At 39.8% G+C, this 27,660-nt stretch overlaps 1 protein-coding gene across 1 annotated transcript in view; it reads left to right on the top strand.

The window, feature by feature from the left end:
- The window catches only part of lin52 (lin-52 DREAM MuvB core complex component), an 80,204-nt gene that overhangs the window by 7,074 nt on the left and 45,470 nt on the right, over positions 1 to 27,660 (top strand). The window contains exons 4-5 of the mRNA XM_043697087.1: positions 3,142 to 3,208; positions 4,954 to 5,037. Coding sequence (XP_043553022.1) covers positions 3,142 to 3,208; positions 4,954 to 5,037 — 151 coding nt within the window. The remainder of the gene's footprint in view (positions 1 to 3,141; positions 3,209 to 4,953; positions 5,038 to 27,660) is intronic.

The following is a 27,660-nucleotide window of genomic DNA, read 5'->3' on the forward strand; positions in this document are numbered from 1 at the left end:
AGGTCGGGGTGGAAGGTGTTAGTAAAGTGGATGAACTGTTCAACCTCCTCGTGGGAGCACGAGGTAGCGCTGATACAGTCATCGATGTAGCAGAGGAAAAGGTGGGGGGTGTTGCCAGTGTAGCTGCAGAAGATGGACTGTTCCACATATCCTACGAAGAGTCAGGCATAGCTGGGGCCCATGCGGGTGCCCATGGCTACTCCTTTGGTTTGGAGGAAGTGGGAGGATTGGAAAGAGAAGTTGTTCAGTGTGAGGACCAGTTCAGTCAGTCGAAGGAGGGTGTCAGTGGAAGGGTACTGGTTTGTACAGCGGGAAAGGAAGAAGCGGAGGGCTTTGAATCCTTAGTGATGGGGGATGGAGGTGTACAGGGACTAGATGTCCATGGTGAAGATAAGGCGTTGGGGACTGGGGAAGCGCAAATCATGGAGGAGGTGGAGGGCGTGGGTGGTGTCCCGAACTAGTCCGATAAACCGAACAATAAAACAGTGCATATATCATAGACACCCCTGGCAACCAGCAAACCATCCGTCTCTCCCACCTTCCAGCCACGCAAAGGCAGCAAACCCCTCCGCCCGTTCTGGTTCTCGGTCCACCCCCAAGTCCCTTCCGGCTCTCAGTCTGCCCTGACACCTTCTGGCCACCTCTAGGACAGCCTGTCCTTTGTCCAGCCCCGCCCCCCAGGATGACAGTTACCAGGACAGCCTACCCACCTTCCAGCTTCCCAACCACCCTCTCACGCCTTCGGGCCACCTCTAGAACAGCCTGCCCTGGTACTTGCCCGGGGTGACTGTGAAGGGGTCTCCTGGTTCCACGATCGGCCAAATCATCAACAGGAATGCGGTCTGCTTCAGCAAGGTTTCACAGTTTATTACGACGCCAAGCACAAGTTTGTCCAGCAACACAGAAGTTAAAAGCTTCTGTGTTCCTTGGAGAAACTGCACAATTTCACTTGGAACAAAGGCAATTTTTATATATTTCTTAAGAAATAGTACAGCCTTAATTGCAGAGTAAATTCAATGAAGTGTAATAAAATGACATAATGGACAGCAAGTTAACCCAATGATATTTTCTGGGAAACAAAGTTGTTTACTACACATTATCTCTTCGCACTTGCATTTCAAGGTTAGCTGGATGGTTAGTAATGTCCTATCTAGCTTAGTTAATTCTATACTGTGAAGGCTCTATTTTCTGCTTTATCTTTTGATTCACTTAGCTCAGCAAGGCAGGAATGCAGCTTTTAGCAGGGTGAGAAACCATTTTAAACATAATGTTAATTTGCAGCCTGAAGCCATTTTGTTATGTTACTTTGCATTAAGAAGCCATTTTGTGGTTAATAAAAGCATGCATAAAATGGTTGCTCCTGACAACAGCCTAAATCCAGCTTTTAGATCCTCAACTGCTCTGAGGAAGGCCTACCCACCATCCAGCTCTCGGTCTGCCCCTACATACTATCTGGCTCTTGCCTACCCTGACGTGCCATTTGGCTGGTGGACTGCCCTGACACACATTCTAGCCACCTCTAGGACAGCCCGTCCCCCTCCCTGGGATGACTGTGCACAGGACAGATCACAGCCTTCTGGATCTCTGCATGCCCCTACACAATGTCTGACTCTTGGCTGCTCTGACACACCTTCCGATCACCTCTAGGACAGCCTGTCCCAATTACCCCTTCTTGGGATGACAGCGCTCAGAACAGTTTACTCACCTTCCAGCTCTCAGGGCGATTGGTATCAGGGCGGCCTACCTACCTTCCAGCCTTCAGAGCAGCCTACCCACCTTCTGGTTCACAGGATGTCCTACCCACCCTCCGATCTCAGGGTGACAGCTTTCAGGATGATCTAGGAGCCTCCCAGCTCACAGTGAGTCCTGCCAGATGCAGGGACACACAAGACAGTGCAGGTGATAAATGCAACAACAGGACAGAGTCAATTACCAACAAACAGAGTCCTCTCTGGTACACAGCATCCATTACCATAAACAGTTCTCTTCAAAATGCAAAGTCCATTCCCAGAAACAGAGTTTACTTCAGTATGCAGAATGCATTGTCAGAGATAGAGTCCACAACCAAAGGCAGAGTCCACTCCTGAAAGTAGCATATACACACTCCACAGCACACACACGTGTTCAATCTCCATATAGGCCTCGTTTATCCACAATGAACCAGGCTGACTCACAGGAATGCAGTAGATTGTGAAGGTGCAGTTAACTCTCAGGGATTTGGTCCTCTCCCAAAGACAGAGGCCACTCCTGAACTCCAGGTTACAGCAACCTCTCAGCACACACATAGGTGTTCAGCCTTTACAGAGGCCTAGTCCACTAACAAAGGGCCAGACCTACCCAGGAACAGCTCATCTAGAAAGGTGCATTTTCTCACAGGGGCTCAACCCAAACACCAAAAAAAGGTGAAAACACAGACAAAAAGGAAAGAAAACCAGAGTGCATGGGCTAAGCTTTGGCGCAAAATCAGTATCATCCTTTTCTCAAAGTAAAAGAAAAGAGTAACATACAGACTGTAACCAGCCAGTGAAATGACAGTTCCCTAATGAGAACTGAAACACATTGACTACATAGATCAGGCAGTTTAGAAATCAGTCCTCCATAGAATAGGAATACCAGTTAACAAAACTGGCTTTGTGGACCAGCCAGTTTAGGAATCCAGTTCTCCCGAAAAAAACAGAAACCAGCAGCAGAAATACACTGACTGTGGGCCAGCCAGCATAGAGTCAGTTCCCTAAACTGGTATATCTCCTGGTAATATCAGTCAGCCAGAGCTTTCCTGATTGCTCCAAGTCCTGTCAGGGGTCTATGATTGGCCCAGGTTAACAGCCCCAATCAAGGATCTCCTAGTCAGTGAGCTCTACCTGGCCCTTGTTCCAATCACGGCAACAGTATTTTCTCAACAGTTGATTCTCCCACAATAGTACATGGAATGAAGTTGTTTTCATTTGTTAATCCCATGTGGGTATGAGTATCAATGGGAGTAAGTATCAGTCTGTATGGTGAAAAGGCAGTATTAATAATTTACTGTGCCACCCATTCTGTCAAACCTGTAATAAAAACAAAGTATGCAATTTAGTTAAACAGGAATTGTAAGGTCCTTTTGCAATTAAGACTTCCCATTTTTCTATTTTTGTTTTGTAGCCTATTACCAGCTCTCCACCCAAATGGATGGCAGAACTTGAAAAAGATGATATTGACATGCTGAAAGGTATTTACTGTGTTTAATTTCTGTCTTAATTAACTGCTGTAAAATTCAGGATTGCTCTGAGCAATAAAACTAGGAGTACAAAACCATGGTGCTATAGATGGGACCTGTGAAGAAGGAATAAGTTACATTTATATAGCACCTTTCAGAACCGTAGACTATTCTTGATCACTTTATAAAGGAGATGTATTGTGCAGTTATGCCTAACAATACTAAGGAGAATCACAAAGAACAGAATGTGTCGTATGGAGGTGAAAAGGATGACCAGTGCTGAGAAATAATATGTTTAAAAAATTTAGTAGATAATTTAAACAAACAAGGAAAGGTTCATAAAAGAGAGAGTTGGGTTACGATAAAGAAAGGATTTGAAATTTTAAGAGTGGTTGTATAACAGTGATATTCAGATTTAGTATTAGTTTTCAGAATGAGAACATTGATGTACTTGAGAAGAATGGTTAATCAATCAATTTGGTTCTTTTTCAAATTAGCATAATCAAGGTGGCTAATTCTTTAATCCCTGGTTATGTAAACTCCATGCTGGAAGGATGTGAGAGGAGAGATAGGAGAAGAATTTATCACCATTTTCCAATCGTCCTTTGTTATGGACTAGGCTAGACCCCTCAAAACATTTTTAAGCAGGTAGACCAGACCATAACTTTGCTATTTTTCTAGCTAAATGTATAGTGGATATTCCCAGAGTGAAATAGCTGGTTCGGTTACCGAATTTTAAACAGACAGAATTTATTTACAAAATTGTGGGTGAAACATAAAGAACAGAAAACAGAATAACGGATAACATATTCTATCCAAACCCTAATTAGTGATGCTTGTCCGAAAATACTTGCAACAGTCCCAATACACACATCCCTTAGCACAAATGCTAAAAATGACACAGGCAGCTTACAGTTTGCTGTAAGAGAGGTAAGCAACACATCTCCTGCTGCAACTGAACTCACTAAAGTTCTGAACTGAATAAAAGAAAACTCTAATCTAAATGAAAGCTAGCTATGCAGCTAGCTGGCCACTCCCCTTTGATTATACCGTGTTTTTATAAAACATGAAAGTCTTAGGCTGGAGGTATTATCTGTTAGGGATAAACAAAGGGCTTCAATAAACCAGTCAAACTTCAGGCATGGTGGAACCTTAGGTCGTTAGAACCTCTCTGAAAAAAAACTCAAGAGTATCATAACCTTGTAAAAAGAACCAGTATTATGACACCTTAAATATGCAAGTTTTATAATATCATCTAAACTCTGTTTTAAAATTCGGACATTAACAATTTTCTTCAAATATATTTGTCATCATTTTGGTATCTCTGTCTCAGTTGTGAAGTCTTGCATTTTTTTTATATAGGAAGCTTGTAAAAATAAACGGAAATACATGGTTTCATTGTGTTTTGCATAATTTTATTTTCAGAATGCTTCTTGTTCTGCAGTGAAAAATGTGTCATGCATATTTGATGTGGAGTTTAAATGAAAGTTCGCTTTAGACAATTTGTAAAGTTGTAAATTTGCACTTATTCTCACTCGCCTCTTTGAATATAAATTTAATTTATAAGTTTTGATGATCATTTCTATTCACTATCCTAATTAAATGTTTAAAATCCCACAACCACCTGATGAAGGAGCAGTGCTTTGAAAGATTGTGCTTCCAAATAAACCTGTTGGACTATAACCTGGTGTTACGTGATTTTTGACTTTGTATACCCTAGTCCAACACTGGCATCTCCAAACTATGTTTGCTCACAGAGTTGGGAAGTCTTACTACTGCTAACTTAATGGAGAAGGTACGAGGCCTACAAAATCTCGCTTACCAGTTGGGATTGGATGAATGTAAGTGCTTGTTTTCAATTGGAAATCATTGTATGTAACTATATTAATTTAAGCTTGGAGTAGAAGAAAAATAATCATGGTTATAAATGCAGATGACAGACCATGCACTGCTTGGAGAACATAGTTGTTATTGACTCATGTTGAAGTTTCTTATAACAGCATTTTCTTCTACTCTCAGCCCTGTTCTCTTTTTGTTTGCCATACTGTCTCTGCATGTTCATGTTGATGAATTGGGTATGGCAGTTCCAAATTCACTATTTTTAATTTGACGTAAAGATGGCAGCAAAATTAAGGTGTAGCCAAACCCTCCTTCAAATCTTGCTTAAAGCAGAGAAATGAAGATTATTTATTTTTCATAATAAACCTGTGTTTGTGTTCACAAGGCTTGGCTCAAAATAGTTTAAATCCAGAAGACAGGTATCACTGACGTGTAGGTATTCTGCTTACAAATGGAATTTAGGTCTTTGTATGCTCATGGGGTGAGGGGACTGTGAAGACTAGATATTAAGTCTGCTTTCTGAAGCCAAACTGTGGTAAGAGTGCAATGTAATATGGATTAAGATTGTAACTATAGTATTAATATATTAATAATACTGCGTATGCCTAATACATTCAAGAACAGGTATTATTAGCTGAGAAGGTTTCCACGTACTGATGGGGGATGAGGTCAGGAACCAGTTCTTCCATATGTATGTTGCAAATTTTATGTCTGGTAGGCCCTGGCAATTATGATACCACAGGGACAAGCTAACACATAGTACAACTCAGGCATTGGGATGGAGTTGAGGATGGATAGTTAGAGTGATAAAAAAGGTGTGGGAGCTAAGTTTTTCAGTATGTTTGTGAATCTTGCATATGAGTATTTTGTATTGTGAAGAGCAGTCCTGGATTATGACTCCCATAAAAGATATTATTGGGGTGAGTGGCAGATATGGAAAAGGTTGTGTTGGTTAAAGAAAGATAAATTAAAAACCAGACAAACATAAACTTGACAGTGAGAGAGAAAATATTGACCTGATTGGGTCTTTTTATTAAATAGAATTTGTAATTTCACCATAATTAAATAGAACTAATGATATTTAATGGTAATGCTGATGTGAGACCAATTGAAGATTACACAAAATTAGATATTGTCTTAATTGCAGAGTAATATGTATCATGACTCACAGGAGGGTATGATCATATGGAGAGTATTGGATCCTGGGGATTGATTACAAGGCAGTAATTTAATTGAGCAGTTAGTTGATTTCCTAAGTTGTCAGAGCAGTGCTTACATGTGTTCAAATGGTACAAGAATCAAAATTAGATTACTGTGTTGACACTGTTTGCAGCAGCTTTACTAATGTGATCAGTGACAGAAGATGTATTCCCTGTCAATTTGTGATGTGTTCACAATTAAGGAATTGAAGCGATTAGTAGATGTTAAGCAGGAAGTTGTATGACTAAATTCTGAGATGAGGCTAAAAGTTAAATTGGGAGAAAGTGAGGACTGCAGATGCTGGAGATCAGAGCTGAAAATGTGTTGCTGGAAAAGCACAGCAGGTCAGGCAGCATCCAAGGAGCAGGAGAATCAACTTTTCGGGCATGAGCCTTTCTTCAGGCTCATGCCCAAAACGTCGATTCTCCTGCTCCTTGGATGCTGCCTGACCTGCTGCGCTTTTCCAGCAACACATTTTCAGCTCTAAAGGTTAAATTGCATGGATTAGGCCAGATCACTCAAAACATTCTTAAGCAGGCAGCCCAGGCCATAACTTTGCAATTTGTTTTGATAAGTGTACAGTGAAAATTACCTAGAGTAAGTTAGCTAGGTTGACTACAGGTCATAGAGTCATTGAGATATACAGCACGGAAACAGACCCTTCGGTCGAACTCGTTCATGCCGACCAGTTATCCCAACCCAATCTAGTCCCATCTGTCAGCACCCGGCCCATACCCCTCCAAACCCTTCCTATTCATATACCCATCCAAATGCCTCTTAAATGTTGCAATTGTACCAGCCTCCACCACATCCTCTGGCAGTTCATTCCATACACGTACCACCCTCTGCGTGAAAAAGTTGCCCCTTAGGTTTCTTTTATATCTTTCCCCTCTCATCCTGAACCTATGCCCTCTAATTCTGGAGTCCCCCAACCCAGGGAAAAGACTTTGTCTGTTTATCCTATCCATGCCCCTCCTGATTTTATAAACCTCTGAGGTCACGTCTCAGCCAGCGACGCTTCAGGGAAAACAGCCCCAGCCTCTTTAATCTCTCCCTTTAGCTCATATCCTCCAACCCTGGCAACATCCTTGCAAATCTTTTCTGAACCCTTTCAAGTTTCAGAACATCCTTCCAATAGGAAGGAGACCAGAATTACAGGTAATATTTCAAGGTTTGAAAACAGACAAAAGTTTATTCACAAAATTGTGGAATGAAGCACAAAGAACAGAATAAAAAACACCTACAGAACTCAGTCTATCCAAACAAGACTTAATTATGCTGTTCCGAATATGCACAACAGTCCCAATAAACAAACTTCCATAACCACAGTAACAATGAAACAAAGGCTTACAGGTCAAAGTTAGAAGGGTAGAAGGAGATAGAGTCTAGCAGCCTGTTTTCACACAGCCCACTCCTGCACCGACCAACTCAAACTTCAGTTTCTAGGACTGACCACTCCCCTTGCATTATACAGATCACTTCTAAAACATGACCACTTTGTAAACAGAAAGCCTGTCAATAAACTCTTTCATCTCTATACCAAACCAGTCTAATTGGAGCCTGAGTTGTTTACGACCCCTCTAAGAAAAAAGGACACAGCATCCTTGAGAAAAGGAACAGCTTTCAGAAAAAAGGACCAGCTTTGTGACAGTCATAGAATCAGTTTGCATGGCAACAAACCCTTTGATCCAACTCATCCATGCTGACCAAGTTTCCCAAAAAAAGCTGGTCTGTGATTTGCATCATTTCCAGTAGAGGCAAGCAATACTTGATTTTCATTCTGCCATCTCGCGTACATGATTTAGTGTAGGGCTGAGCATTTGCTACATAGCTGATTCCCTATGAATTCAGTGGGACTCAGGCAGCATTGCAGAGTTCTGAAGAAGGGACACTCGACCCAAAACATTAATCCTGCTTTTTGTCCACAGATGCTGTCAGTCCTGATGAGTTTTTCCAGCAACTTCTGTTTTTTCTGATTTCCAGAATCTGTAATTTATTTTGTTTTGTTTAGTGTTACAGAGAGCGTGTCCTTCAGATAGCCTTTTCTTCTTTAAGATAATCTCTTTTTTAAAAGCATTGAATAACAGGAGATTGTTGCTGAATACTGTTCTGATAATGCTAAAGAAGATCAACAATTCTTGGAAAATGCAGACTCACAAAAGTATGAACTATTTTGTTGATAGAAGTGACAAGACGATTTACAGTTTTATGGCATGATAATAAGCTTTTTTCTGTGATTTCTTTGTCAATAGCTCAATGTGCGCACAGGAGGAATGGGTGTTCAGTGCTTACAAGTTCTGTTAGTGATACTTCAAAAGTTTTGGTTGATTGGCACTTTTATAAGTTTTGTAGTAATGGTAGTTTTTTTTAAAACAGAAAATTATGAATGGGTATTGTTAAGAAGTTCCACACATTAGTTCTGCACAGTATGGGTACTTGTTTGGAATAGGCAAAAGTGAGGAGTGCAGATTCTGGAGATCAGAGTCTAGATTAGAGTGGTGCTAGAAAAGCACAGCAGGTCAGGCAGCATCCGAGGAGTAGGAAAATTGACGTTTTGGGCAAAGGCCCTTTCCTGATGAAGGGCTAGACACTGGTTTGGAATGTTGATATAGAGGATTTAAGAGGCAATGGGTTTGATAGGAGCTCATAAGTTACAATGTCAGGTATGGCGGTGGGTAGGAGGGCATGAGCTCCTAGGAGGATGCTGAAGAGACATGAGGGGAAACATTTTTTACACAGATAGTGGATCATGTAAGTGGCATGGTGGCACAGTGGTTAGCACTGCTGCCTCACAGTGCCAGAGACCCGGGTTCAATTTCCGCCTCAGGCAACTGTGGAATTTGCACATTCTCCCATGTCTGCATGGGTTTCCTCCGCGTGCTCCAGTTTCCTCCCACATCCAAAAATGTGTAGGTTAGGTGAATTGGCCATGCTAAATTGCCTGTAGTGTTAGGTGAAGGGGTAAATGTAGGGGAGTGAGTCTGGGTGGGTTGCGCTTCGGTGGGTCGGTGTGGACTTGTTGGGCCGAAGGGCCTGTTTCCACGCTGTAAGTAATCTAATCTAATCTAATGTGTGAAATGAACTTCCAGAGGAAGTGGTGGATACAGGTATAGTTACAACATTTAAAAAACGTTTGGGTAAGTACATCAATAAGAAATGTTTGGAGGGATATCGGCCAAATGCAGACAGGTGGGAGTAGTTTATTTTGGCATTAGAGTTGGCATGGACTGGTTAGGTTGAAGGTCGGTTTCCCCGCTGTATACTCCGTGACCCTATAACTGGGTGAGGAGTATTAGTTGGTATGCAGAGTATTTGGAGGGAGGTGACTGTGAGCAGTGAGGCCTAGTTAAGCACAAAAGATAAGCAAACAACTAGGATGAAGTCCCAGAGAATCAAAGTGGGACTTTTAAACAGCCCACTAACAGGTGGCCATCACTGTGTCCATTTCTGAATTGTCAGACAGGGCCGAGTCCACAGTACTGCAGGAACTAATTGATAATGGCTCCCGGCCTGGCTAATTCATGGAACTAGAAGATTTATACTTGTTAATATGTTGGAGAGAGAGGGTGATTTAATTCTTCTGATTCTATATAATCCTATGGTTAATTCCTTAGTGATTAGGAAATTCATAGTTGACTTTCCAACTAAGTGTATGAGTAATCTACCGTAATTCTAGTTAATTAATTTTTAACAATAAAATAACATAATACAGCCATAGCCCCAATAGAGGAAGACAACTGTTTGTGAGTTTATACTGAGGGTCACCATGCCTCAGAGGGGAGAGGTTGAGGAGGAAGAACTTTCAGGGTGACCTCAGCTGGTGAGGGAATTGAATCCATGCTGTTGGCATCATTCTGAATCAGAAACCAACGTCCAGCCAACTAAGCTAAATACCTCATATACGCTTGTAGATCCCAAATTTTAAATTCTGTCATTTTGCACTGGTATTAGAATTTTTAAAAATTCTCTCTCTGGATGTGAGCATCACAAGCTATGTCAGCATTTATTGCACATGCCTACTTGATCTTGAGGAGGTTCTGGTGAGCTGCATTCTTGAATCGCTGCAGTCCATGTGTTATAGATGCATCAGTAGTGTTGGTAGGAAGGAAGTTCAGCATTTTGACCCAGTGATAGTGAAGGAGTGGTGATACTGTTCGAAGTCCAGATAGTATGGAGGGAAACATGCATTTGCTGTTTGAAACATGCATTTGACTGTTTGGAAGGTGCTGGCAAAGGAGCCTTGGCAAATTTCTTCTTGTAGATGATATGCACTACTACCACTTTTATTCAGTTGTGATGAGAGTAAATATTGGTGCCACTTAAGTGGGATGCTTTGTGTTTCTGGAATGTTGCTGGAGCTGCACTCATCCAGAAAGTGTAGAATCTTCTTTCAAAATACTGGCTTCTGCCTTGTAGATAGAAAAATGGCTTTTGGAGTGAGAAGGGAAGTTAATTACTGTGTAATTCTAGACTCTAACTTGCTGTTGTCTAACTTGCTGTTGGAGCCGATTGTATTTGTATGCCTGATCCGGTTTAGTTTCTGGTCAATGGTAACTGCCTAGATGTTGATTTTAGGAAATTTAGTGATGCTAATGCTATTGTGTGTAAAGATAGTGGGATTCCTTTTTTCACTACCTGGCACTTATGTGACATGAATGTATCTTGTAACATGTCATTCCAAGCCTGAGTGATGTCCGGGTCTTGTTGGACACAGACTTTGAATCATGAATGGCACTGAACATTGTGCAATCATCAGTAGGTATCCTCACTGCTGACCTTCTGATGGAGCGAAAGTCATTGATGAAGCATTTGCAGACATTTCGACCTAGGACATTACACCTAGAAAATGCTACAATGATGTCCTAAAATTGAGATGATCAACCACTTGGCTGCCATACTTAGTCAAATGCTATCAAGGGTGGTCACTGTTCCCTCACTTCTGGAATTCAACTGTTTTGTCATACATGGACCAAGACTCTCGTAAGGTCAGCAGTTGAGTGTACCTAGTGGAATCCAAACTGAGTGTCCTGAACAGTTATACTTAAATAAGTGCTACTTGGTCGTACTGACAACAATGCCTTCCCTCACTGTGCTGATGATTGAGTGGCTATTGACCTGTTTGGAATTGTCATGCTTATTGTGGACAGGACATATGTGGGAAGAATGAATGAATGAATGAATGAATGAATAAATCTGACATCGGTAATGCTGGTGATCTTCGGAGAAGTTTAAGACATATCATCCATCAGGTCCATCTGGCTGTAGATGGTTGCATGTGCTCATCTTTTGCACTGTTTTTCTGGGCTCCCTTATCATTGAGGATGGTAATGCTTATGGAACCTCCTCTTCCAGTGAGTTTTTTTAAATTGATCACTACCAGTCATGATTAGATCTGATCAGTTGGTAGTGGGTTTGGTAAGCCTGTCAGTCTCCTGCTACATTTGAGATTTGGCATGCAAACAGTCCTGTGTTGTAGCCTCACCAGATTAACAGCTTATTTTTAGGTCTGATGCTGCAGTTGGAGTTCCTTCCTATATTCATCTCTTAAGTAGAGTTGATCCCCTGGCTTGATGGTAATGGTAGAGTGGAGAATATGTTGAGCTATGAAGTCAGAGAGTATAATTGAATATCGTTCTACTGCGTTGATGGCCCACAGCACTGCGTGGATGCCAAGTTTACAGTTACCCAGCTATGTTTAAAATCTATTCCTGTTTAACAAGGTGGTTGTGCCACACAACAAAAAAGACGATATCCTCAGTGTGAAGACAATATCTTAGTCTGGCCTTGAATAATGTGGGAGAACTTGCACATTCAATATTGGGTAGGTGGAATCCTGATGGAGACTATCAAGCTTGATAATAGAGCTTCATGTGTGCAATTTCAAAAACTCTAAACTGGATGAAATTGATTGCTGCAGTGCAAGTTATCACCACAAGGTGATACCATGACCTCAAACTTGCAGCTCAAGTGTTTTCTGAACTTCTATTTGACTGGCTTGTGGAAATGTATCAGCAAAGTGAAATAAGAAAGACCGTTTTTTCAAAATACTATTCATTTGTTTGAGCCGGAACATAAATTTGACCTTGCCTTCATGGTGAATGAAACAAAATATTCTTTATTTTGAAAAAGAATGTAGTGTTTGGAGAATAGGAGAAACTGGATGTTTTTGCAACACATCATTGGACCTAATGGACATATTAAGGAAAATAATTTGTACAAAGCAGATCAATTTGTGATGTAATTGTAGCTATAATTTAGTTTGTAATTTAAACTATCTCGCAATTTCAATGATGTATTTAGAGTTAGACTTATGTAGGCCTCCCACCTTAAATGCTCCTTTAAACTTGAGCTGATCGTAATTAACTTGCACCAATTCATATTCAACCATCACACCCCTGTTTGCTGACCTACATTAGCACTGACCTTGGTTTTGAAGCTCTTTGCTTGTAAAACTTTCCATCATTTTGTATCAATCTGTCTCGATGATATTGTCTAGCTCTTTTTAGCCTTTTGAGATCTTGCAATCTTCCAAATCTGGTATTTTGCATATTTCCATTTCATCATTTCCACATTGCTACGTTCTTTGCTAAGTTCTGCAATTCTGTCTGTAACTTTCTGCCCCGCTTTCTCCTTCTATAAGATGATTCTTCAAAACAACTACATGACAAATCCTATCCTAATATCTCCTTTTATGGCTTGATGCCTTGCTTTGTCAAACAATGAGATTATGCTAATTACATGTAGCAGAAGAGGCAAATAAGTGGCAGATGGAATTTAATATAGGAAGCATAAACTGATGTATTTTGATAAAAGGGATAAGGAGAGGCAATATAGTCTAAATGATACAGTTCATAATAGTGTGCAGAGATACATGATCCAGGATGCATGTGCATAAATACTTAAAAGTGGCAGAGCATATTTGCAAAGTATACATCGACATAGAGCAGGAGTAGGCCATTCAGCCTGCTCCGCCATTCAGTATGATCATAGCTGATCCTCTATCTCAATGTTATATTTCTGCTTTACTCCCATACCCCTTGATGCCTTTAAAATCAGAAAAAAACAAAAAAATTTGTCTATGGATCTTGTGTTTTATAATTGAAGCATTGAGTACAAAAGTGCTGAATCTTTGTAAAATTCTGTTAGGCCAGATCTAAAATTATGAGTAACTTTGATTATCACATTTGAGGATGAAAGTTCTTAAGAGGGTGCAGAAGAGATTTACCAAAATGATTCTGGGAATGGGGGGGGGTTTTAGCTACAAGGTTATATTGGAGAAGCCAGACTTCTCCTTGGAGCAAAGGATATTGAGAAGAGATTTGACAGAAATCTACAAGATTGTGACAGGTTGGATAAGACAGATGAGAAGAAGCTATTTCCATTAGTTGATGATACAAGGGCAGATTTAAAGTTTTGACCAGTGGCAAAGGAAATATGTGAGAAAGAACGTTGCTACGCTAATAATGACTCAGAACGTGCTGGTTCGTCGAAGCAGGAACAATGAATGATTAGTAAAGGAAATTGGAAGAGAAAAACAGGGCTATGAGTGTAGAACTGGGGAATGTTCCACAGTGTTGACAAGGGCTCAGCAGGCTGAATGGCCTCCTTCTTCATCATAAATGACTCTCTGATTTCAGGGCATTGATGAGGACTCCAGCCTTTGCTTGGAATTCCTGGTGAATATGGTTGTTTGACTGATCTCCACTGCTAGGCAATGGAACCCTTCCCACTTTTACCTCCAAGTATTTGCATCAAGTGGTTAGAGTCAGTGATTGAATGGGAGCAAATGCTGGATTACTATTTGATATATATTTCAGTTTTGCTAAATAGGCACTCTTGCACCCTCTTTGAGTAAGATGGAAATGTAGCAGCATGTGATAGAATTTTATTGTAAATTGGTGAGGATTAGGAAATGGATTCTGACTGTCCGATTTCAGTAAAAGATCCAACTGAACTTTCTTTACAAAAAGAGTTCATGAATAAAGATAAAGCATCCAGAGAAGTCAGGACCTTTAGCAATATTCCTTATCTAGGTTCAGTAAAAATATGGTTATTTATTCATAGCCCTACCATGGAGCCATTTTCACTAGTCAGTGAGTTGGTAACTAGAAGACATTATTTTAAGGATATCAACAAAAGACTAAGGCATAAGTCAGGAAATGTTATAGTGTAAAAAGGTAATGGTGTTTGAGAATCATAATCATTTTTAAAAGAGAATTGGATGAACACTTTAAAAATTTAAAATTTTTAAATTGACACCATTCTACTTTTATTCTGAGGCAGTGGAGAAACAGCAAATGTTGTAAATGTTTTGCATTTAGTTTTACTCCTGTTATTTAGTATTAATGACCTCCTAGATATAAGTGGTTTTCATGGTTTTCACGACTGTTTCTGGGTCACATCTTTAATGTGGTAAACTCAACCAGTGTTCAGTATGATAAGTTTTTGTCTGACATCATATAGAATTGTCTAGCACAGAAGGAGACCATTTATACCTACATTGATTCTTTGAGGGAGCTCCCTAGTTTGTCCACATCCCCATTCTGTCTCTATAGTTCTGCAGATTTTCCCCTTTGAATATCTATCCAATTCCCTTCTGAAAGTTTTATTACTGACTCTGCTTTAACCACCCTCTCAGGCAGTGCAGTCCAGATCATAACAGTTCACTGTCAGAATTCCCCTAACTTCTCTCAATCTTTTGCCAAACATTGGTATAATGAAGAAGGTGCTGATGTTTTGATCTTCATGTAATCTCACCATTTGGTTTTGTATTTGTACTTGTCTTTCTGATGAAAGAGGGTCTTTTAGATTAATAGAACCCACTGAAGTTTAATCAAAATAGACAGAATTGCAGAGAAATTACATTGTGGAAATTATCAACTCAGCCATAGACTTGTGTTGGTATTTGTCACACAATAGGAGGCCTAAACCCAGATGCCTCCCTGCTTCAAATTTCCTTTATTCCCCATTTCCTGCAGCTACCAATCTAATTTCCAGAAGGCATTTGATGTCACGTCAAAGGTTCTATTGCAAGGTAGGAGCTCATGGTTTGGGAGGAATATATTAGCATGGAGTGAGGATTAGTTGACACACAGAAGACAGAAAGGTGGAATAAATGGGTCATTTTCAGGTTAGAAAGACATAAATAGTTAGAAAGACAAAAATTGTGGAATCCCACAAGGGTCAGTCCAGGATCTGAAAGTATTTACTGTTTATGTTAATGACTTGGACAAGAGGACAGAGCGTAATGTATCCAAATTTGCTGCTGGTATAAACATAAATAGAAGGGGCATTTTGTAATGAGGACACAAGGAATCTGCAAAGGGATACAGATAGGTGAGTAAGTGGGTAAAACGTGGCAGATAGTTTAATCTGGGGTAGTATGTGAGCTTACATTTTCGTCGGAAGGACCAAAGGGCAGATTATTATTTAAATTGAGAGAGACTTTAAATAGTGCAGTGCAGAGGGATCTGGTTGTTTTTGTGCATAAAACACAATGTTAGTATGAACTAATCCCCAAAGACTTTAGGAGGTGAAATTCCTCCTGCCTTTAATTTTAATAAAGTATCAAATGGTCATGCAAAATATAAAATTCTATTTTGTATTCACACTAACCATTTTGATGTAGCTATTGAAAAGCGTGTGTCCCCTGACCTGTCAGTTCGTTCTTGTGTTTAAAAGAGGATTGGAAGGCTAATAGAACATTAGAAAATGCTGTTGCTTGTCATAAAATGTGTATTCTGTTAGCAACAGGCAAGTAGGCAGAACAGATAATCTTCCTGTAATGTCAGTTGTCATCTCTGTTTATTGGAACAAGGGAGGGGCACTTCAGAATTATGTCAGGAACTGAATACATATTCTCCCTCTTTTCCAACAGAACAACACCATTTAACTTGTATTTATGCTGACAATGCTGTTTCCCAGTAATGGATACAGATTATGATTTATAGCAATTTCATCACAATCCTTGTGAAATCATCTATTATCTACATAATGTGCATTGTACATTGTCATTTTCTATGACAGTCCTTTGTGAAGTGAAGGGAGGGGTAACAACATAATAATCTTCCATCTTACCATCTCCAATGAAACAAGGAAAATATCTTTCTAAGATTTTTTGTGTCTTTAGATTTCCTGTTGTCCTTTTACGGAACAAAGATGGGGCTTACTCCATTATCCCCATGGGTGATAGTTTTCTGCAGCCACGGTCCCAGAATAGAATGCAGTGAAAGAATAGAACTATTTAAAATCAAAACTTGTCTAATGCCTGTCTATAGTGAGACTAATTTATGACAATAGCACCTTGCATTTGTATAGCCCCTTAGTGCAATATTGGGCCAGATAGGCAAAAGGCACATCAGCAAGGTAAGTTTCAGGAGTTTCTTAAAAGGGGGAGGCGGGGAAAAGCAGAGGGACAAAGGGATGGAATTTCACACTTGAGGGCCTATGCAGCTGAGGGCACCTCTCCTCACCTGCCACCCCAATGATAGAATGCTTAAAATTCTGAATGAAGGCATAAATGAGGGATTTTGTGGAAGATAATGTGAAGTAAAGTCAAATCCAGGAGTTGTTATGGAGTTAGGAGTAGGTGATCTTAATGCTTAGTTAAATTTGGCATGTGCTGTAACTGGTTTCAGAGTGGCAGCAGCAGAGGTCTGTGAATAGATTCCTCTTTTATCCAGTATTGCCAAAATGGAAAACTGAGAATAAGTAGTATAGAAATCTAGATTTATTGGGTAGTAACTGATGCGCTTTCTTGTCTTAATTAATCTAACAATTCATAGCATTCCATCAAGGTGGTAGAGTTATTCTTGCTTTTATTAGTCTCAGTTACAAATTTGCTCATGCAGACACGCATGGGCATCATGCTAGTGAATTCTTGCAGATATCACTTAAAGTGATCGAGATTGTAGTTACTTGTACCATCAGCTCAGATTTGCACTTGACTGCATATCAAGCTAGCGTCAAGTGCACTGAGGGCCCATTTAAGTGATGCTGATTAAAACATGAGGGTCCCCTGTGCCTGCGCAGCTGCTGTGCCGCTGGTGGCTCCTGCCACTCGAAACTCAAATAATTACATGAATCCCCAGTAGGATTGATGGGTTTCAGTGAGCACGTGGCACATCTGTTACGCTCTGCCTAATGAATTGTTCTGCAGGAAGAGGTTGCAGCTTGTCATCACAGCTCCTTGTCCCTCAGGGGCCTTCTGCTTGTTTTCTAACTAATGTTATTTATAGTAATTGAATTCAGATTACTCTCCTGGGTCTTGTGAATACATTGATAGTTAAACACTTGTTGGTTTTGGCTAGATTCTGTTTTAAGAAATTCTGAGAAGGTTTTAATAGAGCCAAGTGGCAATTGGCTTGAGCTGTCAGACCACAGGTTTTGAATAATTGTGACCTGCAACATTAAAATATTTTTAAATCAAGCAATTTATCATTTATATTGGATCCAAATTGCTTGTGTGAAATTTTCAGCCAAGTATTTTGTATGCTGAAACCGCCATCTTGAGATGGGATGTGGATGCTGCAACATGCGAGGAATCATAAAGTTATTTCAAGATAATTAATTGAATAGTAATATTGCAAAACCACCCTTTCTCCTCTCTCCTTATGTTTTCAAAAATAGGACAGAATAGCATACAATTGAATTCTAAGCCTTTCCATGACTGGATGAGAAGACTACATTGTGCTTCTGTATACATCTGCTATTTAAAAAAACAACACTCTTGGTTATGGTTCATTAATTCTTCATTCCAAAATTCTGAGAGTGGCCACCTCAGTTATGCTGGTTAGTTTAGCCTGAACTGGTGTCTGAAGATGTATGGAAGAGACAAAGTATTGAAGAAATAAGAATGAGTGGATTCCTTGCATAAAAACTAAACATTTGAAGTTCAGAATTGAAGAGACTAGAAGTAAAAGGTAAAGTTACCATAATCCTACTGGACTCATAGGGCCACTCCTGTCATTAAAGACATCTGACGGTCACCATGGAGATTAGGAGAGAGACTGAGAAAGAGAGTCTTTCATGGTAACCTCAGCTGGTGCAAGAATTGAACCCATGCTGTTAGCATCATGCTGCATCGCAGACCAGCCATTCCACTAAGCGAGATAACTGATCTTTGACCAAAAATAGGGAGTCTCCCATTCAGAAATGAGATGAGGATTTGTTTCTGAAGGTGATGAATATTTGGGACACTCCTCCCCAGAGAGCGGTGGAGGTAGGGTTATTTAATATATTTAAGGCAGAGGTAGATATATTCTTGACTTATAAAAAAGTCTGTAATTTCTGGAGCTAGGCAGAATGTGGAGTTATGTCCAGGATCGGATCAGCCACGATCATCAGTTCTACTGGCCTGACCCTGCTCTTAATTCAAGTTTGTAAATTTAAGTTCAGCGCTGCTGCAGACATAATTCTGAATCACAATAGGGTACTTCAAGTAACACAATAGAGTCAGTCAGGGGTTAGAAAGATCAGGTGATTTTTTTTTCAAACACTGGTTATCAGTGCAGTCTATAAAGAACTAATCCTAGTGTTGTGGTTGTTCATCTCTACAACAGTGTCTTTCTCCAGCTGACACTTTAAGTGCATGGATATATTTTGCTGATGGCTGAATCAAATCTGAATAAAAGTTGAAAAAGTTATTTGTATAGTGGAAGACTTTTTCTCACACACAAGCCTTCTGATACTACATGCACCAATGAAAGGGATGTCAGTCCAGGAAATATGGGAAAGTGGAGACTGACATGCCAATCACAAGCATATAATGCTGCAAAATGCTGGAATTCACAATAGAGTTCATTAACTTTTCTGTTTATATCTATGGAATTAACTGAAACTGCATTATATGGAAGATAATACAGACAGGAGAGGATAACAAATGCTGAATTGTTTGTGTTACATGGAAGATAATATACCAGCTGGATGTTGTCCTGGACTATTATGATAAGGAGTGAGATGGTAGCATAAACCATAAGAATTTTGAGCAGCTTATTTGTGCCATCTGAACTTCAAAGAATGTTACCTTCTTCACCATTTTATGTAGGAATGTAACACATTTTGCACTCCTTTTATCTGATTACAATGTGCCTTCTGCAACCTTTCATCTCAAAGTTGCAACTTTAGATCAGAATTGTTTTTGAGATGCAATATAGACAACAGAATTTAGGAAGTCAAAGTTTTTGGCATGGAATGGTGCATCTTGCAGTGAACAGTCATCCTTCAGATTGTGTTGCAAATTACAGGAAATGTAAATGAGTAATGGTTCAATGTTGTCACTAATGACATCTGGGACCTTGCAAATATTATGCCCAATAGTCAATGTCCTTAACCAATAAAACCAAAGTATAGAGAACAAAATAGAGCAATGAATGGAGAGAGGTATATGTCAAATTAGGTGCAGAAAGGAATGGATTATTACATATAAACAAAACACATCAAGAAGGTAAAGTAGGAATATTTTTACAAAATTACCAAAAATGTTGCATGATTGGGAATTTTAGTAAGTGAGAACTGCATATCAGATAGATACGTGTAATGTACTAACATAATGTGGAGAACCAATGGCCCTGTTCATCATTTTGCGAACAGTGCAACTGCTTTCATAAGCACATAGCAATTGTTAGATGAAAAAAGACTATGGTATGTGAGGTTGAACTTCCACTATCTTAGTGATCACATGACACAATGATAATGATTTTATTTACTAATCTATCAATTGGTCTGGAAGTGAAAAGAGCAAAACACCAGTAGTAGAATGTTTTGGGAATTATAGATTGCAAATCATCCTTTTTATTTCCAACTACATTGTACAAACCACGACATGTCCCAAATTGCACAAACTGTATCTTCTATAGATTTATTTCTGAAAATAAATTTAATTTCCATTTCTGAATATTGAAACCACTTTGCATCCTGAAATTTATTGCTACACAATGTTAACAAGATTGGCAAGACTGGAACAAAAATACCACTAAGTCAGATGAAAAAGCCTTGAAAACCTGAAGGAACAATTCATTATTTGCTAGATTGAGACACTAGTGCTTCATTGTTCCCTTCTGGACTGCCTAATTTCAGTGTCATTCCTGGGACATAAATCATGACATTTACTGGGGTCCTAGGACATAATATACCAGCTAGAAAAAAGTGAGGACTGCAGATGCTGGAGAGTCAGAGTTGAAAATGGCGCTGGAAAAGCACAGCAGTCAGCAGCATCCAAGGAGCGGAAGAGTTGATGTTTCAGGCATAAGCCCTTCATCAGGTATATGGAGGGGGAAGGGGCCTGAGAGATAAAAAGGGGGGTAGGGATGGGGCAAGATTATTACCTTGTCACTCATTTGGATGTGGGCAAAGCCCGGCCCATCCCTAATCTGCTCTTAAGGAGGTGGTACTGTCTCCTTGAACCACTGCAATCCATATTGGGTAGGTACATGTCCAGTGCTGTTAGGGAAGCAGTTGCCTGGATTTTGATTCATTTTGACATTACTTTGTGTTAATAATGCAAGTTCGACAGTTTCATGACACACTATGTATTTCAGCGAAGAGGCTCACAGCACAGTTACAATTTCCCCATTTTTTGAGGTTCATGGCACGACCATTCTGTTTATGGAGGCTCAGAAATTGTGGGGTTTTTTTGTTGTCACACATTGCTGGATTAGTTGCAAACCAATAATGATACTATTTTCCTATTCTGTGAATTTCTCCAAAGTTTATTATACACATTCCTCTAATTGTTTTTTAGAAATTGGTTAGAAACCTGTGTGGACATGTTGTGTCTGTCTTGCTACTGTACTCTTGAGTTTGACCTCCAGTTAGAGGAAGTGGTCAATGAGCAGATTTCATGATTTTAAGTCACCCAGAATGCAAATTAAATGGCTAAGAGGATCAGCTATTTGTGAGGATTTTATCTACTCTGCTTAACTTTCCACCACAAGCATTTAACAGTTTGTCATATATTTTAAAAAATCCTTTTTATTTTTCTGTAGAGAATCAGATTAGAAAAAGGAGAAGCTGATAGTTAAGAGGATTAACTGAGGAATGAATGTGGTTTGATCTGAAATGGGTTCATTAGATTCCTGATTTCTTTTTGTGAATTTGTGTCTCTGGCTTCCTAATGAAGCTGTTTAGAAATAAATCACCTATTTGAATGTCGGTCAGCCTGCTAGGCATTATAACATAGAGGGAATTCAGTGCTGTTATTTAGTGAAGTCCTTTGTTTGATCAATTTTATCTCAGTTTTAGCTGATTTGGACTGTGTTTTTTGATTATAATTTCTATCTACAGTTGTAGGAGGGACCTAATAATGAGCTCGTGCAAACACGTGCACACAAATGATTATTTTTGAACTCCTAGCCTTTTCTCTGCTCATTTCATGTTGGAGATGTATTTTGTAAGCATGGACATTTCTACAATCTCAATATTTGTAATTATTATATAAACAAATGTAAGTAACCTGGTTGTACCTCAAAACAGTATGATAAGCTGTAATTGTTTTAGAAGATGAATAAAAGTTAAGATATTTGAATCATCTATTTGTTTGCATCTGATTGAGAACCCCAGATTGTTATTTTATGACAGTTACGTATAGGTACAGCAGAGCAAAACAATGGAGATGGTTCTATCTATGTTGTTTTTAAACAAAACTTGCATTTCTTAATCTACTTTATTTTATTTAGGTATGCCTGTGCTATGAAATGAAATGCCTTTCTATGCAGTATCAGTATTTCCAGAACTCTCTATACTGAATGAAGAGTAAAGATTGAGACTAATGCTCCTTTCCCTTGGCCTTCTGGCACATAAGAGCAACATAAAAATGCCAACCTCTGTAATTTACTTTTTCAATTTCTCACACTAGGCACCAAATTGACTCTTCTGCCAATTGGCCCACTTTTGTTTGTCATTTATATAAACAACTTGGATGACAAAAGAAGAAGCATGGTTAGTAATTTTGCAAATGACACCAAAATTGGTGCTATAATGGACAGGGGAGAAGGTCTTATTGAAGAGTACAGCGGGATCTTGGATCAGCTGGACCACTTAGCCAAGAAGTGGCCGACGGAGTTTAACTTAGATAAATGCAAGGTATTGCATTTTGGTAAGTCAGCCAGGCAGGAATTGGACAGTTATTGTTATGATCATGGTGAGTGTTATCGAACAGAGAGACCTAGGAATTCAGGTACATAATTCCTTGCAAGTGGCGTCACAGGTAGACAGGCTTCATTGGTCAGAGCATTGAGTATCAGAATTGGAAAGTGCTGTTGCGCCTGTATAGGACATTGGTGAGGCCACATTTGGAGTACTGTGTACGGTTTTGGTTGCCCTTTATTGGAAGGATATTATTAAATTGGAAAGGATGCAGTAAAGATTGACAAGAATGTTACTCACACTGGAGGGTCTGAGTTATAAGGAGAGGCTGGATATGCTGGTACCTTTTTCCCCTGGAGTGTCGGCGATTGAGCGGTGATCTTATAGATGTTTATAAAATCATGAGGGGTCAGGTGAATATCAAAGTTTTTTTTCACCCCAAAATAGAGGAGTCCAGAACTAGAGGGCATAAGTTTAAGGTGAGAGGAGAAATATCTAAGGGGCAACTTGAGGGGCAACCTTTTACACAGAGGGTGATGCATATATGGAATGAACTGCCAGAAGAAGTGGTAGATGAGGTACAATTATAATATTTAAAAGACATTTTGACAGATACATAAAAAGGAAAGGTTTAGAGGGATATGGGACAAAGTCAGGCGAATGGAATAGTTTGGTTTGGGGAAGACTAGTCAGCATGACAAGTTGGACTGAACGATCTGTTTCCGTGCTGTATGACCCTATGGCTATATGACTCTAGCATTAAATAGTGGGTGGCTGAATCCACTGAATAGTGTCAATGATGGCATAGTTAGTAGCACTATGCTTCTGAACCAAATGGTTGCTGGTTCAAGGCATTCTCCAATGAACTGAACACAAATGTTTGAATTTATATTTCAATGCAGTACTGAAGGAGATATCATGAAGAGAGTTTCATCGGTCCATTTGGGGAGGTGCAAAAGATCTAATGCTATTTTGAAGTAGAGCAAGTGATAATCTCCCAGTACCTCATCCAGTATTTATTTCTTAATTAATATTATTAGAACTTTATCTGACAATGATCTTATTGATGTTTATAAGTGCTACCTGTGTGCTAACTGACTACCATGTTTTCTATGTGTCTGCACTTCAAAAACACTTCATTAGCTTCAAAACACTTTACATCCACTGAAGTTGTGAAAGATGCAATATAAGTGATTACCTTCTCCCATTCTTTGATGCAGGGTGCCTATAGACATGAGAAAGAGAGTTTTATTTCACCAGTCTCAGTAAATTTAAAATCATATCTAAGAAGTGAAAAGGTAGAATATGAACTCATTTGATCGGCTTTCCCAAAACACTTCAAATGATAACTGCTGCTTATTATTGTTTTCCCAAAATAAGCAGCTGTACACTCAGACCAGATAAGTTCAGTATTTTCCTTGTTGGAGTGGTATTAGAATCACCATAATTGAAATTGGTTAGTTTGAGGGAGGGTGGAATGGAGTGGGGCTCCTGTCCCCAGTTGTTGTTGGAGTGGTATTAGAATCACCATAATTGAAATTGGTTAGTTTGAGGGAGGGTGGAATGGAGTGGGGCTCCTGTCCCCAGTTGCAGTTTAGATGCCTATTGGAAATGATTTTTTGTATGCCAGGTTCAGACAGGACTAGGTTTCAAGAAAGTGGCTTTCAGTGATCAAATTTCTTACCATCATTTAAGAATGACGAGCATTCTAATAGCCAGGCGGATAAGATATCTGAGCCTTATTGGCACCTAGAGAATATAACCTGACAAGGATTCACTGTTTTGGGGGTGAATGGATGGGATTCTGTTCACCCCCAAAACTGTGGAGAGGTTGCAAGCTGTTGGAGAAGTACCTACATCCTAATGAAATTTAGGATCTTCTATAAAAATGCTCACCCACATTCTATTTCTACAAGAACTGGCTGAAGGTAGAAGACAGAGGGTGGTGGTGGAGGGTTGTTTTTCAGACTGGAGGTCTGTGACCAATGGAGTGCACAAAGATTGGTGCTGGGTCCATTACTTTTCATCATTTATATAAATGATTTGGATGTGAGCATAAGAGGTATAGTTAATAAATTTGCAGATGACACCAAAATTGGAGGTGCAGTGGACAGCAAAGAAGGTTACCTCAGATTACAACGGGATCTTGATCAGATGGGCCATTGGGCTGAGGAGTGGCAGATGGAGTTAATTTAGATAAAGGTAAGCTGCTGCATTTTGGGAAAGCAAACCTTAGCAGAATTTATACACTTAATGGTAAGGTCCTAGGGAGTGTTGTTGAACAAAGAGACCTTGGAGTGCAGGTTCATAGCTCCTTGAAAGTAGAGTCGCAGGTAGATAGATAGTGAAGAAGGCATTTGGTATGCTTTCCTTTATTGGTCAGAGTATTGAGTACAGGAGTTGGGAGGTCATCTTGCGGCTGTACAGGACATTGGTTAGGCCACTGTTGGAATATTGTGTGCAATTCTGGTCTCCCTCCTATCAGAATAATGTTGCGAAACTTGAAAGGGTTCAGAAAAGATTTGCAGGGATGTTGCCAGTGTTGGAGGATTTGACCTGTACGGAGAGGTTGAATAGGCTGGAGCTATTTTCCCTGGAATGTTGGAGGCTGAGGGGTGACCTCATAGAGATTTATAAAATCATGAGGAGCATGGATAGGATAAATAGCCAAAGTATTTTCCCTGGGGTGGGGGAGTCCAGAATTAGAGGGCATAGGTTTAGGATGAGAGGGGAAAGATATCTAGACGGGTATATGAATAGGAATGGCTTGGAGGGATATGGGCCAACTGCTGGCAAGTAGATCTAGATTAGGTTGGGATATCTGGTTAGTGTGGACAAGTTGGACAAAAGGGTCTGTTTCAGTGCTGTACATCTCTGTTTCTATGTCTCTATGACCCTAAGCAGAAAGGCACTATCACTGGAATGGGCTAGTGCTGAACATAATGTGATCCTGAATGTCAAGATTGCTATGCAGGAATGGAAATGACAATATGGTGGAGAGGGACTCATTAAATCCAAGTAAATTCTTGCTGTCCGACAAACCCACAACACACCCAGATGGTCTTTTTGCTTGGATAAACAGTAATAGCTTGTCGCAGGAGTTTTCTTTATTAATATTTTACAGGGCGATTTAGGTTGAAAGTGTTAACACATTGCTGAAGGTTCAGCTGACAATTTTTTTGCCATTGTGTTCGAGCTCAGCTCATGTTGGTGGAGGATTAAAAATGATCACTGTGTCAATGAGCTATGCTGGGAAGTGCATGTTTGTTTGGGCTCAGCCGTGAGTTCATCCTCAGTGACAGTTATGATATCTAAAGTGTGACTTGTGCTAGAAGAAATTTATCCTCACATCATCAACATCTTCAGCTGAACTTCTTTTTAACACTCCTGTTAAAAACATTCGGCCAAAGTTATAAACTCTTAGCATAAGAGCTGGGATTAAAGAGTTAAGTTAGGAAAAACTTCTTTCACTTGTGAGGAAGAAGTGTGGAACCTAAAGCAGTAGATTCTCACTCAGTAAATAATTTGAAGTCTGGGAACAATACTTTTTTTTGCTAATTAAAGATGTTAAAGGATATTAAGCCAAGCCAGGTGGAAGGAACTACAAATCAGGTAACATTGCAATGAATGGTTAAATAAGCTTAGGGGAAAGTGGAAGAATACAGTATTCCTAATCCTATGTTGCTATAATAGCGATGCATAAAAAGAGTCATACAATTAGATATAGATAAGCTGCAGAACTGGGCAGAAAGGTGGCAAATGGAGTTCAATGTAGCTAAGTGTGAGGTGATTCACTTTGGTAAGAGTAATAAAAAGATGGGGTACTGGGCTAACGGTCGGATACTTGGTAGTGTGGATGAGCAGAGGGATCTTGGTGTCCATGTACACAAATCTTTGAAAGTTGCCACCCAGGTAAATAGTGCGGTGAAGAAGGCATATGGCGTACTGGCTTTTATTGGTAGAGGAATTGAGTTCCGGAGTACTGAGGTCATGTTGCAGTTGTATAAGACTCTGGTGCGGCCACATCTGGAGTATTGTGTGCAGTTTTGGTCGCCATACTATAGGAAAGATGTGGAGGCACTGGAACGGGTGCAGAGGAGGTTTACCAGGATGTTGCCTGGTATAGTAGAAAGATCGTATGAGGAAAGGCACAGGCACCTGGGGTTGTTCTCATTGGAGAAAAGAAGGTTTAGGGGTGACTTGATAGAGGTGTATAAGATGATTAGGGGTTTAGATAGGGTCGACAGTGAGAATCTTTTTCCACGTATGGAGTCAGCTATTACAAGGGGGCATAGCTTTAAATTAAGGGGGGGTAGGTATAGGACAGATGTTAGGCGTAGATTCTTTACTCAGCGAGTCGTGAGTTCATGGAATGCCCTGCCAGTAGCAGGGCATTGGATAGGCATATGGAGGATAGTGGGCTAGTGTAGGTTAGGTGGGCTTGGATCGGCGCAACATCGGGGGCCGAAGGGCCTGTACTGCGCTGTATTCTTCTATGTTCTATGTTCTATGTAATACAAAGAATGCAAAAATAATCAGTACAGTAGTGTTAAATTTGGGAAGCACTACGTGACATGTGTACTGTCCATCAGTCACACTCTGTATGACTGTACTGAGTTTATTTAAAAGACAGAAAGCTCAATCTTCCATTAATCATAAATATGAATGAGCCAAGGTCACTTATCCATTAGTGAGTTTTACTTTGAATCCAGATGGACAAAGCTCTTGGAACTGAAATTGCATTAATTTTGTTCCTGATTGTAAGGCGTATAGCAGTATTGCTTTATCATAAAACTTTGCGTGATTTTTCTAGATATGTAATGTATCTTGTTTTTGCCCGAAAATACAATTTTTCAAAAAAATCTTTGTTTTCTTTAATACAAAATGCCAGAAATATTCAACAGATCAGGCAGCATCTGGCAAGATGAGCATCATTGACATTTCACATTGATGACATTGAATGACCACCCTATCATGATAGGCCAAAGAGCATGGTAATGGAACAAGTGAAGAAACTGTCTAGGGAACCTGCACCTGAAAACAAAAATATCAGAACAGAATTAGGCCATTTGACCCATTGAGTCTGCTCTACCATTTGATTATGGCTAATATGTTCTAAACCCCATTCTCCTGCCTTCTCCATGTTACTTTTGATCCCCTTACCAATCCAGAACCTATCTAACTCTATGGGGAATACGTTCTAAGACCTACCGCAGAAGACCGAAACCGCGGATAGTAGCGAACCCATTCATTTAAATGGGAAATTTACCTCCACGGCAGCCCCCTGTTTCTGGAATATTCTATATAATATGTTCAAGCTGCAGGTAACTGAAACAGTGGAA

The sequence above is a fragment of the Chiloscyllium plagiosum genome, chromosome 10 (genome assembly GCF_004010195.1).
Source record: "Chiloscyllium plagiosum isolate BGI_BamShark_2017 chromosome 10, ASM401019v2, whole genome shotgun sequence".
NCBI lineage: Eukaryota > Metazoa > Chordata > Chondrichthyes > Orectolobiformes > Hemiscylliidae > Chiloscyllium > Chiloscyllium plagiosum.